Source organism: Thamnophis sirtalis, unplaced genomic scaffold (genome assembly GCF_051295495.1).
Source record: "Thamnophis sirtalis isolate CommonGarterSnake01/CBP01778 unplaced genomic scaffold, rThaSir2_p1.2 scaffold_2, whole genome shotgun sequence".
Lineage (NCBI taxonomy): Eukaryota > Metazoa > Chordata > Lepidosauria > Squamata > Natricidae > Thamnophis > Thamnophis sirtalis.
Window position 1 is genome coordinate 50207593 of NW_028261382.1, and position 15208 is coordinate 50222800.

Consider the following 15208-nt stretch of genomic DNA (forward strand, 5'->3'; position numbering starts at 1 on the left):
CCGGCGCCCTTCCCCCTGGCTCTGCGGCCTCTCACCGCACAGAACGCCTGGGCGAGGCAGGGAAGGGCACCTGGGGCCCCCATTCTGAGTGGGTGGCTTCTGCCTAGCTGGACTGGGGGCGTCCTTGGGGGCAAAGGCCCAGAGCTTCCCCCCCAGATGCGTTTCTCTCGGTGGGTTTTATCTCACCCGCCTCTCGTGCTTCGTGCCAGCTCTTGCCCTCAGGAAAGCTTTGCCCTGCCAACAGACCCTCGGAAAGCTGCACACACACACACACACCCACGCCAGCCTCCAAATTACCTGGGACGGGCTCTGGTCCACAAGGGCAACTGTGGCGGCTGGAGAGACTTCAGGCAGAAGAAAAGGCACCTCAACGTTTTCCTGGGAAAGAGGGAGGGGAGGTTGGGCCGCGCAGGGGAGTGGATGGAAAAAGCCCCCCCCTCCTTTTCTGCTCTGCCCCACTGCCCCCCCCTTTTCCTGAGGCTCGGGAGGTTCATGAGCTAAAGGGCCCCCCCCAACCGTCTCCACGGCCTTTCCCCAGAACCCTCCGTGACCCCAGGGGACAGCAGTGAGGCCAATGTCCAGCAAGCCCCAGAGCAGGTGGGGGGGGGGCTGGGCCTCTGCCGGAGATCCCCCCCCTGCCCTGGCCCGGGCGACCCTCCTGGGAGCAAAGCGGGACAGCCAAGGAAGCGTTTGGGTGGGTGGGGGTCTCACCTCCCGGTATCTGCCCACTTCAGACTCCAGGGTGGTCTTGTAGAAGAGGCCCTGCAGGCGCTCCTGCCCGTAGTTGTGGCAGAACTCCTCAAAGGTGGCCGCCCGCTCCCTCTGCTGGTGCCGGGGGCTGAGGAAGCCAGGGGTGTCCACCACCATCAGGGAGGCCATGGAGAGCTGGCTGGAGGAGAAGGACCTGCAAGGGGGGAGAAGCCCCCCCCATTACACCGTGTTTCTGGGCCTCTCAAGGTCCAACCCTCAACCCCCCCCACCTGTAAGGCAATTGGGGGGGGGGTCTGCTTGCTTTTTCCCAGCCACACTCTGAACACAATGGTGACCTTCGCCTGAATCCCACAAAGTCACATCCGTTATTCATAAGCAGCATCCCCCTCCCCAAATCCCCTGCAGCCCCCCTTCCCCACACCTGCCTGTGGCACAGTCCCCACCCCTAGACGCCCATCTTCCCCAGAAAGGGGCCTCGTGGGGGGGGGGAGAAAAGTCTCCCCTGACTGGCCTGCCCGTCATTTGTCTCCTGTCGTTTACGTGGCTTCTTCACCACTCTCCCGGCCTTCCGAAAGGCCACTAAAACCTGGCTATTCCGGCAGGCCTGGGGCTGTTGACCACACGAACGAGGTCCGGCCCCACCAAGATTGAGTGTATAGTGCGTTGCTTTTAAAATTGTTTTCCTCTCTTTATTTTAACTTTTTATCTTTTAGTCTTGTTTTTGTAAGCCGCCCGGAGTCCTACGGGATTGGGCGGCATATAAATTCATTAAAATTACAACTACATTTCGAGATATTCCCATACTATCAAATCATTATAAACATCAAAGGTTAGGTATCTTATTCCTTCCCTCCCTCTTCTCTTCCCTCATTTCTTCTTTTCCATACCCTTTTCTTCCCTCCCCCCTTACTTCCTTCTCCCCTGCCTTCCCTCCTTTCTTTTCTCCTTTCCTCCTTTCCTTCCCCCTCCTTTCCCTCTCTCGATCCCCCCCTCCTTCTCACATACCTTCCCTCCTTCCCTTCCTCTTTCCCTCCTCCTTCCTTTTCTCTTAATCTCCCTCCTTTCCTCCCTCCTTCCTTCCTTTCAACTCTCCTTCTCTCTTTCTTTCCCTCCCTCTTTCCCTCTTTACTACCCTCTCCTCTTCCCTCCCTCCTTCCTCCCCCAGTTTCTTCTCTTTCTTCTCTCCTTCTTTCTTCCCACCTCCTTTCCCTTCTCTTCTTTCTCTTCCTCCTCTTTATCCTTCCCCCCTTCTTCTGCCATTCCTGTTCCTCTCCTTTCTCCTCTCCATCTCGAAATGTAGTTGTATTGTTTTTTACAAGCTATGGATGTTGTATTTTCTTTTTACCAATAAAATCTTTTTTTAAAAATTAAAAAAAAAAATTCATTAAAATTACAAATAAATTACAAACTACCTTCATTTTTATTGATTAGAATGTAATGTCTTTAATTCAGAGCGGCTCATTGGGATTCAGGCATCCCACCCCTTGAGTGGATTATTGCCCCCCTCCCCCACCTTGGGTGCCAAAGGGAGGCCCACCTGTTGACCAGCATCACCACGGCCGCAAAGAGTTCCTCGTACAAGCCGGCAGCCATGCCCTCCAAGCACTCCACCCCGCTCAGCTTGGGGCCTGGGGAAGAAAAGGACGAGTGGATGGAGGCCCCCCCCCCAACGGGACCCCCCCCCGAGCTGCCCCCCCCCCCAAACCCCTGTGAAATAAAAGCAGAAGCAAAGACATTAAGCAGCCGCTTAGCCCCCCCCAAAGGGACACACACAGACACTGCCCGTCTCTCCAGTTGAACAAGCTTGACGGGGTTCCGGGTCTGATCAGAGGCAGCTTCGTTTTTGATAACCGGCCTCAGCCAAGATTTACGGCAGCCGAAATTCCCCTTTGCCCTTCCCTGTGCCAGTGGCCTGTGCTGATTTGATGGCTTGCCTGGGGAGAATCTCTCCCCGTCCACATCCCCAGGAAACGGGCCCGGGTGCCTCCCAGGTCTCAGGTGGAAGACGAGGCTCTGAGCCGAGTCACAAACTCCGCTTTGAAGGAAGAAGCAGAGGTGCCCAATTTCCCTGTGATGACGGAAAGAGCCCGTTTTTATCCCACAGCCAACGATGGAAGAAGAACTCAGAATCCAAGACTTCCTAGACCAGTGTTTCTCAACCTTGGCAACTTGAAGATGTCCGGACTTCAACTCCCAGAATTCCCCAGCCAGCAAATGCTGGCTGGGGAATTCTGGGAGTTGAAGTCCGGACATCTTCAAGTTGCCAAGGTTGAGAAACACTGTCCTAAACACAGGCATTCGCTGGCTGGGGAATTCTGGGAGTTGAAGTCCGGACATCTTCAAGTTGCCAAGGTTGAGAAACACTGTCCTAAACACAGGCATTCGCTGGCTGGGGAATTCTGGGAGTTGAAGTCCGGACATCTTCAAGTTGCCAAGGTTGAGAAACACTGTCCTAGACTGTCCCCTTACGGGTGTTTGGACTAAAATGTGCTGAAGGCGTGAATGGATGAATGGCCGACCGGAAGGGAGCAGGGAGCCAATGGGAACCTGGCCCACCAGCTCTGTTCGCAGACAGCCGGGAGACGGTGGGGACCCCCTTCGCCCCCTTCTCCTTTTCGGCCAGGCCAAATGACCCGGGGCTGCTTGGAGAGGGGGCTGCCCTTCTCCTCCCCCTCCAGCAAAAGGGAGGAGAATTGGGTGCAGCCCAAACCAGGCGCCGCCCAGCAACAAAGCACCCGAGCGGGTCTCACCTGGCACCTGGTCTGGTTGCTAGGAGACCATCTGAGGCTGACTGGCTGCCTCCTAATTGGCCAGTCCCCACAGAGGGCTGCTTGCAACAGAGCGCACGAAGGCCAATGGAGGAAGGGGGAGGCAGCGGGAAAAGGGGAAGGGGATTCGGCCCAGGGAGTGAGGGAGCACCACAGATCTGGGAGGAGCGGCTGGGCGCTCAGAGGCTGCCTCCCTCCTTCTAGCCTCTTGACTCTCTCCCTGCATGGAGGGGCCCTCGGAGGCCTGGGGGGCTGCCTGGTTTCGGGACTGGGTGGACGAGCAGAAGGGGCCAGGGTCTCCCTGAGGAAAGGAGGACAGAGCCCTGGTTGCGGAGGGTCCGGGCGCAGAGCTTGGGCCCCTTCTGGGTCAAGGGTCCTGTGAGGACCCCAAGGAGAAATCACACGGGAGGTGGGGGGGAACGAAACGGGGGGGCAGCCGTACCGTCCAGTGGCTCCTCCGAGGGGGATCCGGCTGTGACCTGCTGAAGGATCCGCTGCAGGTGGTGCTTGAAGACGGCCGTGGTCAGCTCCTCCGCTTCGCAGCCCAGGACATCCGCCGCCCAGTTGGCCCACTCGAACTTCAGGAACTGTTTCCTGCCCACTGGAGGAAGAGGAGGAGAGCCTGGCCATCCAGAACCCCCACTCTCTTGCAAGTCTGGGGTTACCCAGCCCCCCCGTCACACTCCCCAGTCTTGGGAAGGGCTGGAACTCGGAGCGGGGGGAGTCTGGTTTCAGCCCTTGAACCAGGCCGGCCCTTCCTGCCTCCCGCTGATGCGCCCAGGTGGCTTCAGGGCAGCCACCCCATTTCCGCTACAAACCCCAGCTAATCCGAGAGACGCAGGGCTGTCCCTCGGGAGGCCCAAACTGAGATTAGCAGCCGGCCGAGGAATTTCCTCCACCGCAGCACCGAGGAATGCAGTGATCTTAGGACGGCCGTTGTTGTAATATAGTTCCTTGTGTAGGTGTGGGTCACCCATGGCCCAGTGGATAACGGGTCATGCAGGGCCATGCTGAACCACACAGGAGAAAACAAACTCCTAAAACCCCATAACATCCTGATAGTTCATAACATAACATCCTGAGATGTGCCCTACCATTGACGTCCAGGATTTGACCATATATAGACAGAACTTCCCTGAGCAGATGATTAGAAATTGTACTTTTACAGGTTGTTTTTAACCACATGCTGTTGCTCCTCCTGCCTTTGTCCTGTCTCAATAAAAGGGGCTCTCAGACCCCCAATCTGGGTCGCTCCATCCCGAGAAAGGTCGTGTCCTGTCTTTTCTCCACATTGGCCTCATGGACGAACCACGGGAACATCACATTTGGTAGCAGAGGATGGTTACATCACAGGCCGTGTCTGGCCGTGGAACAAGGGCCGAGTCCCAGGCCTGTGACGGACACTGCGCGGGGGGCCTGAGTGCAGCACCCCAACAGCACAGCAGCCATGGGGGTTTGCGAGGTCTCCACCCTCTTGGCTTTCCACCGACCCCCCAAGAGCAGCCAAGGAGGAGGCCACGGCTACGGAGGCAGGAGCGCAGGAGAAGGGACGGGTGGCCGATTTCTGCTCGGAGGAGAAGGGAAGCAGGGAAGCGGCTGCTGGGGTGAAATGTGCAGGCGCAGAAGAGCTGAGCCTTTCGGTTCCCCTCCCTCTCCGGCTGCAGGAGCCCCAGGGACTCACCTGCCAAAATCAGGCATCCAGAGCCCCTCCCCCCTTGACCCTCCCCAGCAGTCCAGCCTCAGGAAACACAGCCCACCCCCCCCTTCCCTCCCACCCCCCAAAAAAGCCCAGCTGCACAATGAGCCTTTTCAGAATCCCCATTTAACCGCTGGGACAATTATTTCTGCTTGGTGGGTTAGAAAGAAATCAGTCAACAGGCGAGAGGCAGGAGAAGGCCGGTTATAAAAGCAACAGCCCCCCCTTGGCAGGAGAGCAGCCTCCAGCCTTCTTGCCAGGGTGGAGAGAAGAGGGGAAGGGGAAAGGAGAAAAGGAGAAAAGGAGAAAAGAGGAGAGAAGAGGGAAGGGAAAGAGGAAAGGGGGGGAAAGGAGAGAAGGGGGAGGAATTGCCAGTGGAGATCCAGAGGGGCAGGGAAGAGGCAGCAGAGGGAGGGCAGGGGCAGAGGGTGACTGAGCCACGGCTGGGCCCCCCAAAGACCTTCCCCAGACCAAGCAAATGGGGCAATGCCACACCAGGATAAGCCAACGAAGGCCCAGGCCCTGCGGCTGCTTCCCAGTCCTCAAAATCAAGTGAGGAGGAGCATCTCCATTCTGCCGGGCACCCCCCACCCCCACCCCATGGCAGCAGCTTCACCGAGGGGCCGACTACCGCCTGCGCCTCCCGCCTCCCATCCCCTGGGGGCCTCCCACTTTTGAACTGGGATCCTGGCCTCCTTGCCAGTCCCGGCTCAGTGGGGCAAAGGGCCCCTGGCATGCCGTGGTCAACGTCCCTCTGAGTGCAGAATCCACAGGAAGGGCTCTGCTGCTGAAGTGGGCATGAACTGGGAAGGCCAGGGCCCCATAGCTCCCCTCCCCCCCAATTCAGGGTCCTCAACTTGGGAATCAGGGAAGGGCAATCCAGGCCGAATTGAGAGACCCCCGAGGGGTCCCAAAAACGTGCCAATCCTGCCTTGCCTCTCCTAAACTTTCTTTGCCCCCTGGAGAAGCTGGCAGGGAGGGGGAGGGGGCCTGTGCCTGGCGGACGGAGGGGCTAACTTCCTCATTTCTCAATAATTAATCATTGATTCATGGGTGAAATTAGCATAAGGCGCAGCGCATGGAAGGGAGCCCCGCAGATTCCCCGGCTGGCCCTGCCTGGCTGCCTCTTTCAAAGGGAAGTGCATAAATCACCAGGAGCGGCTGCAGAAGGGAGGGGAGACCCCCCCCGCCCCCTTAAAGAATTTATGAGCAACTTCACAGCTTCTCCTTCTCCCCCCCCTCTCTCCCCCCCCTCTCTCTCTCGTGGCATCTTAAGAGGGCTTCGCAGTCAAGAAGGGCTTCCATCAAAGAGTCCCCCCCCCCCAATTTAACTCCGACCCAGACACAAGGGACTAGCAGGGAAGGAAGCTGGAAGGCGGCTGGCCAGGCCAGAGGAGAGGGGGGCATGGGGAGGGGGGCTCAGAGCCGGCCAAAGGAAACCAACAGGGCGCTTGAGCCCGTCGCTAACCCCTTGGGTACACAGCCTCCTCTCCCAAAAGACAGCCCTGCCTGAGCCTCTTCCCCCCCCCAGCCTGACCAGGAAAGGCCTCAGGGAGACTCTGGACTCTACGGCCATCTGCCTTGGCAACTCTGCCTCTTCCGGACGGCTCAAGAGAGGCCGGGAGTCGCTTCGCCAGCCTCCTCGCCCAGGAAGTCGGTGCCACTCGCCAGGCTGACGGGCACCCCTTTGGCCTTTGGGGCTGTCCTGAGCAGTATCCCAGGGGAGGGGCAGCGCAGGTTCCTCAAGGGGCTGCCCCCCTCTTCCTGGCTGTACCTTTGCAGACACCAGCAGCCCCCAGGTGATAAATGCCGGCCAAGACCCGCCACAAAGCTTCCTGCTCAGCCGCCTCGACTCCCAAGGTGCCCAGGGCAGCTTGGAGCTGGGCAAAGGCGGCTGAAGCCCCCCGCTTCTCTTCTGCCTGCAAGAAGGAAGAGGGCAGCCTTTGGGGGGGGGGGTCCAGGAGCCGTGGCACCCCTTCCCGACCAGGCAAACACAGAAGGGGGGTGGGCTGGGGGGGGAGAGCCTTTGCCTGAGTCTAGCATCCCTGGCCATCCCCCCTCCCTCCCGTCTGTGAGCAAGGCAAAGTGGAGCCAGCCGTGCCCCCTCCTCAGGCTGCCTTCAGCCCCACTTTCCTGGGGGACACCCAGTCAGGGGGGTGGTGGGGACAGGCCGGGGGAGGGGCGCCTTACCTTGAGATTGGCTCTGATGCCAAAGCAGCTGTTCTCTGCCATTTGGTGCAGGTGCAACGTTGACCTATTGGCAGAAATTGTGTGTGGGGGGAGGAATGGGGATAAAGTGAAGCACTTACAGAAAGGGCCGGTGCCCGGGGGGGGGGGCTTGTGAGCCTTTAAGGGCTGGTCAGCATCCTCAGTGCCAGCCAGAGCAACCAAGAAAGGCTCACAAAGGGCCGCTGCTCACCACCACAGGGCACTGCCAACGACGAAGCGCTCCCAGGCCTGGTGCCATGCATGGCAGCCTTTTTTGGCTCTCTGGCGCTCTCTGCTGGGCGGCCAAGGAGCAGCTGCTGTGCACAGCCTTCATGGTGGGAAGGCCCCCCCCCCCCCCCCGAGTCTCTGCCGGTGGCTTCCTTCGCTCCCTCGCCCAGTTCCCCCAGGAGGCCCACGTGCCCCTCCCAAGCCCTGCCCGCTTCCATGAATTCTGAGAGAGCCTGAAGGCCACCCCGCTTTCCCCCTCTCGCCTCCTGCCCGGCAGCCTACCTCTGCTCTAAGTCCAGCCCTGCCAGCATCTGGGAGAAGACGTTGAAGGTGCCCTCTCCCTCGGGCTGCTGCGCCACCCGGGCCCTTTCCAGCAGCATCGTCTGGGCAGGAGAGAGGCAGGGGACTCCGGATCAGCTGAAGGTGGCACCTCCCCCCCCGGGCACAGCGAGGGGTTCCCCCCCCCCCGTGAGGATGTCGGAAGGCAGAAACCCGCCCAGCCAGTGCCAGTCAACCCTCTTACCTGGAGATGGGCAGCCGTTACATGCCCAGAGGCACTGAAATCCAGAGCCATGACCATGGAGAAGCGGGTGGAGGCTCTGTTGGGCCCGGCGGACACTGTGCCGAAGGCTGTGAGGACCGTGAACATGGCCTGGATCTTCTCCACTGCAAAGCCAGAAGACGCTGCAGAAGGCAGGCCGCGCCCTCCCTCCCTCCCTCCCTCCCTCCCTCAGGACTGGGAGGCTGCTGGGAGGGGCTCCCCAGGGCGCGGCCCACCTGTGACCCGGTTGTCCAGGCTGCCTGCGGTGGCCACGAGGTACTCCAGGATGCTCTGGCAAGCGGTGGTCTTTCCCGCGTTGCTTCTGCCCAGGGCCACCACCGCCTGGTCCTGCCTCTGCGCCAGCAGGTCCCAGTAGGCCCTCTGCGCCACCGCAAAGACGTGTGGGGGCATCCTGTCCCTCCTGCCTTGGAAGGCCTGGGAAAACATGGGCCGGGGGGTTCCGTGCACAGCCACAGTGGGGCCCTGCCACGGGGGCCACGGAGCAAGCCAATGTCTGCCCCCCGAAGGACGCAGCCCTTCGCCCAACCGCCAGGTACCGTACCTTCCTGGAGCTGCTGACCGCGGGAGGAACCGACCTGAGGGCCACCAAGTGAGGGCCAGAGAAGGTGTAGGGCAGCTGCGACTGGCACCTCTGGCGGAGGACGTGGAGGACGCTGGCCTCGTTCAGGCTGACCAGAGCGGCCAGGTCCTCGGTGTAGTCCAGGCTGGGTGGATTGGCCTGTTGAGGGAGGAGGAGGAGGAGGAGGAGGAGGGAGGAAGCCACCTTCACCTGCCTTCTCCCCCTCTTTTCTCCACCCGCCAAAGGAAGGGAAGAGGCCTTCAGGGCAGGCCGGGGATCCTGGGCCTTCAGGTGGAGGAGAGAAGCTCTCACCTTCTGCACCGCTTCTTCGTCCACCTCCACAATGGAGCCATCGGCGTCCAGGCGAGCGCGCACGGTCCCCGCAGGCAGCTCCAGGGTGCCCACATCAGGCTTCAGTTCCGTGGCTGCAAAGCCAAGGCTGGTTCCAGTCCCTGCGCAGCCATTCCCCCAAGGCAGCAGGCGGCTCCTGGGTCTCTGCTCTGGGTCAGGACCCACCACACGGGGCTCTCTACTCCAGGGGCCCCGCCTGCCCCCATCCCTGCCCCCCTCCCTCCGTCCGTCCCTCCGCCTGCCTGCCTCAGCTGCTCCAGACTTCACACTTACACACACACAGAGAGACACACACACACACAGGCACACCATGACAAAAGCCAAGAGCGAGGGGGGAGCGATCTTTGCCTTTTACTTATTTATCGCATTGATATTCCACAAGAGTTCAAGGACTCTCAGCAGCTTTCACGATATGAAAAATTAATTAAAACATCCACGGTACATGAAACATCAAAAAAGAATAAATCTAAATCATCAAATCCTAAAATAATAAACTGTCTCAGCGACAAACATACAAATAAAATAAGGCAAAGCGTAAAACCCGGACCCCTCCCCCTCCCCCATTTCTGCCCTCCTTCCAAAGTGACTGGGGCCCCGGGGGGGGGCTGCTCCTGTCCGCCCCACCCCTCAGCCCCCTCCGCTGCAGAAGCCAAGCCTACCAAGGGTGAATTTGTCCTTCTGAAGCAGCCAGAGCTTCTCCGCTTCAAACCAGGCATCGTCCTCGGAGACCTGCTGGAGGAGGAGGGGGGGGGCTGAGGGCTCCCAGTTTGAACTGGGGAGTGAACAACTTCACTGGTTTCCTTGCAAAGGTGGGCTGGAAGCTGCTCAGGGACCCTTTGAGATCCGAGGAGACTCCGGCCTCTCGCCCCCTTTGCCCCCGAAGGCCTCGCCCCGCTTAAGGACCCCTGGAAGAGGCCGTGCCCCCTTTCAGCCCCAGCTCAGGGTCTCCCCAGGCCCCCCAGGGTGGCTGCAGTGTGGCCGTTTCCTGGAGGGCTCTGAGCCCCCCCCGTGTCCTCCCTTCTCAACTCCTGCACAAAAGTTCACACCTACAATCACAGCAGCCTTCGGGGGGGGGGGGTAGAGGAGCCATGTTTTATGCCTCCGTACTGGGAAGGCGTAATGGGGAGAGATCCGGGGGGCTGCCCATCCGATTTAGGCGAGGAGAAAAGGAAGAATTCTACGCACCCTTCCCTCTTTTGGGGGGCAAGCGGTGGGCAGTCTGGGGAGAAGACCCCCGAAGGCCCTCCCAGTACTCGGTCCTGCCGGGAGGCCAGGATGGGCTTCCCAACGCCCGTCTCACCTTGCTGGGAGGAGGACTCTCTTGGGGAGGGTCTCCTCCGTCTCCCGCCGAGGCCTCCGCCGCTGCTTCTTCCAGGCCCCCCTCCTTCGTCTCTGCTGCTGCTGCTGCTCCAGAGGCTCCGGGCTCCCTTCCTCCTCTGGCTGGGACGTCTGCTGGCTGGGCTCCCTCAGGTGCCTCCGGGGCATCTCCCTTTTCCCGGCTGGCAGCTGCCAAGGCCTCCCCTGGCCCCTCCTTGGCTTGGGCCTCATCCGCTCCCCTCTCTGCACTTCCTTGCGCCTTCTGCTCCCCCTTCTCTCCCGGCCCCTCCCCCTCTGCCCCCCTCCTCTTCCCCGCCCCCTTGGCCCCCCTGCCTGGCTTGGCCCTCCCTTGGGCCGTCTCCTTCCTGGGGCTCTCCGTGCGCCTGCCCTGCGCGGCTGCCGTTCCGGGCCTGGAGTCCAGCGGGCCTTGGCTGGCTTCTGCGGCGGATGCCTTGGGACCCTCCCCTCCGGCCACGGGGGCTTCAGCCTTGGGAGGAGCAGCTGGGCCCAGATCGGGCCCAAAGAGCTTGGCGTTCCTCCTTGGGGCCCCTATCCTGAAGGGCAGGGTCTTCTTCTCCGGGAGCGCCACCATCCCTTCCCCTGCCGGCTTCTCCCCATTCAGCTGCCCCCTGCTGCTGGCCATGGCGGCCCCCGCTTCCAAGAGGTCGGCCTCCTTGATTTCAACCGGATTCCCGGGAGGCTGGAAGCAAAGAAACGCCTGTCGGAACTTTTGCCAGGGGACCGAAGGGCACAAAGGGGGCAGAGGTTTCTCCCTGGGGTGCAAGGTGGGAACGCAAGTAGAGGAGACCCCACCTGAGGATTCTGAGAACTGGGGAGGGGGCTCCAGGGCCACTGACACATTGCAGGGAGATCCAGACTGGCTCTGCTTGTGTGCCCAAGAGGGACGTGATGCCCCCCACCCCAAGGAGGGCTGTTGGGGCAGCCTCCTCTCCAGAGGGGACCCCCCCTCCCCAGGACAGATCTCCAGGCAGCTGCCCCTCCACCAGCCGCCCCTCCTGGCTTAACGACAACACCCCCCACACACACACACACCCTCTGGCCACTCACGTCTTCCTGGGAGTTCGAGGCCTCGTCCTCTTTCAGCCGGAGGGCCTTGGACTCCTCCTCCTTCTGCCGCACCAGCTGCTTGATGAAGCCCCCCGGAATGATGGAGAAAGGCAAAGGCGGGGAGGTCGGCGGGGGGCTCCGGTCCTCTTCCCTAATCTGTCCACACCAAGGGGCTCAGTTAATCGGGGAAATGGAGGGCGCCCTCCTTCCTCAGGGAAGACCCCTCCCCATAGAACCTCCCCCCACCGCAAAGAAGGTGCTCCAGAGAGCCAGCCGAAGCCCCAGATGTGCTGCTGGGGGGGAGGGCACTCTGCACATGCTCCAGAGGTTCTAACAGAAAGAAAGATGCTTGCCGAGTAGCATTGCTCCCTATGTCCACACACACACACACACACCATTTGCAGTTCTAGGAAGCTGCCCGTTTGTTTGGACAGATGTGATGCTTTAACGGCCTTCAACTCGGAGGAAAATTCAGATTAGTTGCCCGTCCAAAGCAGAGCGGAGGAGCTCATGGAGGGAAGCCAGCAATGCAGAGGAGGAACCCAGCAGTTAATAGCAAGGGGGGGCAGCCCGGCAGCCGCGGGGTCTGCGAGGGTGGTGGGGGCCTTTCCAGGGCACCAAAGCTCCCCCCCCTTAACAGCTCATGCTGCCCTCCGCGTTGCCTCGTGCGGGGCTGCCTCTGCCAGGAGATCCACTTCCCTTCTGCTCCCACAGAGCGAGTCGTGACGAGATGGCCATGTTGACGTGGGGACGGGCGGCTTGACGGGTGGAGGCAAGGACGGTGGGTGGAGGCGCGTCTGTCCGGAGGGGCTGCCCACCCAGGCAGGGGCCGGGAGAAGAGGAGAGACCCGTCAGGCGCCGTCGGAGCCCTTCGCCCCGTTCGGAGACCCAGGCAGGGCGGGGCACCCCAGGTTGTCCCAGACCCCTGGCAGGAGAGGCAGCCTCCCCCCTCCTCCCCCTGGCCGGCTCCTTCTGGCAGCCCCCCCCCCTTCACCAACCCCTCCCTCCAAGAAGGGACAGACGCAAGGCTTCCCCTCCCCCAAGGCTCCACCCTGAGAAACCTTGACCCCCGGAGGGACCCTGGCTGCCATCTTCCAGGCAGCCCCTCCCCAATCCTCCGGGCGGCTTCTGAGCTTGGATGCCAAATGAGACAGCCCTCCTTCCCCAGCCCCAAGCCTCTGGGGCAGGCTTCCCTGGGCAACAGCTGGTTTTTCCTGTTGGCCTCTTGGAAATGCGGCTTCACAGCTTCTAGCAGCCCCCCCACACACACACACATGCACTCCTGGGCACCTCCGGCACTCAGAGGCCTGAGCATGAAAGTCACCAGGCTGTTCCTGGAGCCCGGAGGAGAAGCCTGGCTGACTTCTTGGGCAGCTGAGGGAGGGAGGGAGTGGGGGCATAAAAGCCCCTCAGCTCCACCTAAGGAGAGAGAGAGAAGCCCCCGCAGAATACCACGAGGAGGGGCTCCAACCCCCTGCAGGGGCTGGCCTGGCCTGAGTCTTCTCCTGGGCGTTGGGGCCCCTCGGGAGGGAAATTGCTCAAATGCTTCCCCCCCCTCCCCACCCCCGTTCCTGCAGAGGCCTGGCTTGACCAAGAGGCCCTGGAAGCAGGAGGCCCTTATGGAGGCTCCTCAGTCGGATCACAGCCCCCCCCCTCGCCTCCCTCTAAATCAGGGGCACAATCATCATTATTGTTACACACAGAGAGAGCCACGGATAATGCATCAGAAAGCAAAGAGGGCTGCAGCTTTGTCCCCCCCCCCACCCCAATCTCTGTTTCCAAGGGTGTCTTGAGGCAATTGGGAAGTGCTAAAATCTACGTAAATGTCTTTGGGTGGTCGTCCCCCCCCCCCCGCCCTTAACCATGGAGACATTTTAAACTGCCAGCCGTCTGGGTCCCTGGACCACAGGCAAAACTCCTCAGAAAATCCAGTTCAAACACATCTACACAAAACAGTGAAAGTGGCAACAATCAGCGCAGGCAGAATGGAAAGTGGGAGGAGAAGCCCCATTGCCCCCCCCCCCTCCGGGCACTGCTGCCCTCGCCCCTTGGCCCACTGGCACAGCTGCCCTGCCACCTCCAGCTCCTCTCTCTGGCCAGGCTGAATCGGGAGAGGGGGGGGGGCTTCTGCAGAAACCCGACCTCTCCTCTCCGGCAGGGAAGCTGGCTGGGGCTACCCTGGGCCGCTCGGCTCCTTCTGCAGAGTTTGGGTCAGCCTGCCCGGCCAGGGGCTGGCCCTACTCTCCAGGCGTCACGCGGCTCCTTTGCTGCACTGACTTCTCCACCCACAGCCAGGGACCCAGAGGGAAGCCGTGGTGGGAGGCCACCCCTGTTCCGACCCACCAGGCCTGGCCCCTTCTGCTGCCTCAGGCCCAGCTCCCTCCCTCTCAGCCGCCTTGTGCCAGGCTGGTTCAGGGCTCCCACAGCCCAAAAACCATCTCTCAGCTTCCTGGGCTTCCCTAACCGTCTCCTCCTGCCTTCTGGGCTGAGCCACCATTGCTATCACGCACCCCCTGGGCTAACACAATTCCCGGGTTACACACCCAGGCCTAAGCTTGCAAAACACCCTAAGGAGAAAGCAGACATGGCAGAGGGCACAGCAGGAATCTGCCACCCGCAGACTGTGTTCCATACAGAAACCCTCACTCGGCTTCCGGATTCATCCATCTTTACAGAGAACACAGCAACAAAATTCACACACACACACACACACACACACACACACACACACACACACACACACACACAGTCTTTGGCAATCTGGCTGATGAGAAGCCCCTTTTGGGGAGCAAAACAGGGTCTTGGATTATTTCATCTCTATCGGTTCAAAACAAAGGAAATATGCCCCCCCCCCCATTCCCACAGACAAGATCTAATCCCACTTTGGTGACAGGAGGCAGAAGACAGTTTCCAAAGAAGGGGAGCCTGGTGGGAGGAATCGAAAGAGGAGACAGCAGCCGCTATCTGGTCACTGCGGAGAACTGGGAAGCAACTGGGAATCCATTTTCTGGGAGGGACAGTTCCAGGGGACTGAAAAAGGGGGGGAACACTTTGAAGCAGGCCGCTCAATTCCTGAATCTGGGCCTTGGGTGGGCGAAGAGGACCCCCCCCCCCATTCCAAGCCTGGAAGGAGCCTGGCGAGAGGCTCCCTGGCACTGCAGGTCAGTCCCCCCTCCCTCCAGAGGGGCGCAAGATGTGGACGCTGATTGCAGGTTCCTGCCACACGGGGGCAGCAAGGAAAGCAACTGCCCAGGCGAAACATGGCGGCTGGTCAACGCCAGAGCTAGAACTCCCGAAAACCTTCAAGGAAGCCCAACTCTGGCACCCTCCGTGCCCCCTATGAGCCTCCCTGGCTCTCTTACGCCCCCCCCTCCTTCTCCCCAGCAACTTTCTTCCTCTTGGACACCGTCACAATCGCTGCCACCTTTTGGATTCCAAGATCTCCAGATTTGGGGTACGGAAAGGCCCCTTTCTCTAACAGAGGAGCACCCGCAGCCCTTCCCATACAACACACGAAATATCTCCTCCTTTCAAAAGAAACCCCCCCCAGTCTTTCTCCCACAGGGGAGGGGGGTCTCCAGGGACGGCTCTGGGTCTGGAAAATGAGGGTCTTGGCCCTCCTGGGCTGGGTCCCCCCGTTTTCCTCAGGGATGGAGAGCCAAGAGGAGGAGAAGCCAAAGAGAAAGGAGGCCGGCTGAGCTGCCCAGGCTGAAGGAAGGCCCTGCTCAGCCATGGCTGTC

The 15208-nt window shown here is 60.7% G+C and overlaps 1 protein-coding gene across 1 annotated transcript in view; it reads right to left on the reverse strand.

The window, feature by feature from the left end:
* Positions 1-12212, reverse strand: part of MYO18B (myosin XVIIIB) — a 35082-nt gene extending 22870 nt beyond the window's left edge. Inside the window, exons 1-15 of the mRNA XM_087703462.1 lie at positions 12168-12212; positions 11469-11624; positions 10384-11100; positions 9743-9815; positions 9045-9157; positions 8715-8891; positions 8389-8587; positions 8135-8277; positions 7894-7994; positions 7366-7429; positions 6950-7094; positions 3922-4080; positions 2249-2339; positions 712-904; positions 298-378 (exon numbers count right to left, since the gene is read on the reverse strand). Of these exons, the coding sequence (XP_087559588.1) occupies positions 298-378; positions 712-904; positions 2249-2339; positions 3922-4080; positions 6950-7094; positions 7366-7429; positions 7894-7994; positions 8135-8277; positions 8389-8587; positions 8715-8891; positions 9045-9157; positions 9743-9815; positions 10384-11100; positions 11469-11624; positions 12168-12206 (2451 nt within the window). The 5' untranslated portion in view covers positions 12207-12212. The remainder of the gene's footprint in view (positions 1-297; positions 379-711; positions 905-2248; positions 2340-3921; positions 4081-6949; positions 7095-7365; positions 7430-7893; positions 7995-8134; positions 8278-8388; positions 8588-8714; positions 8892-9044; positions 9158-9742; positions 9816-10383; positions 11101-11468; positions 11625-12167) is intronic.
* Positions 12213-15208: the final 2996 nt, after the last annotated feature.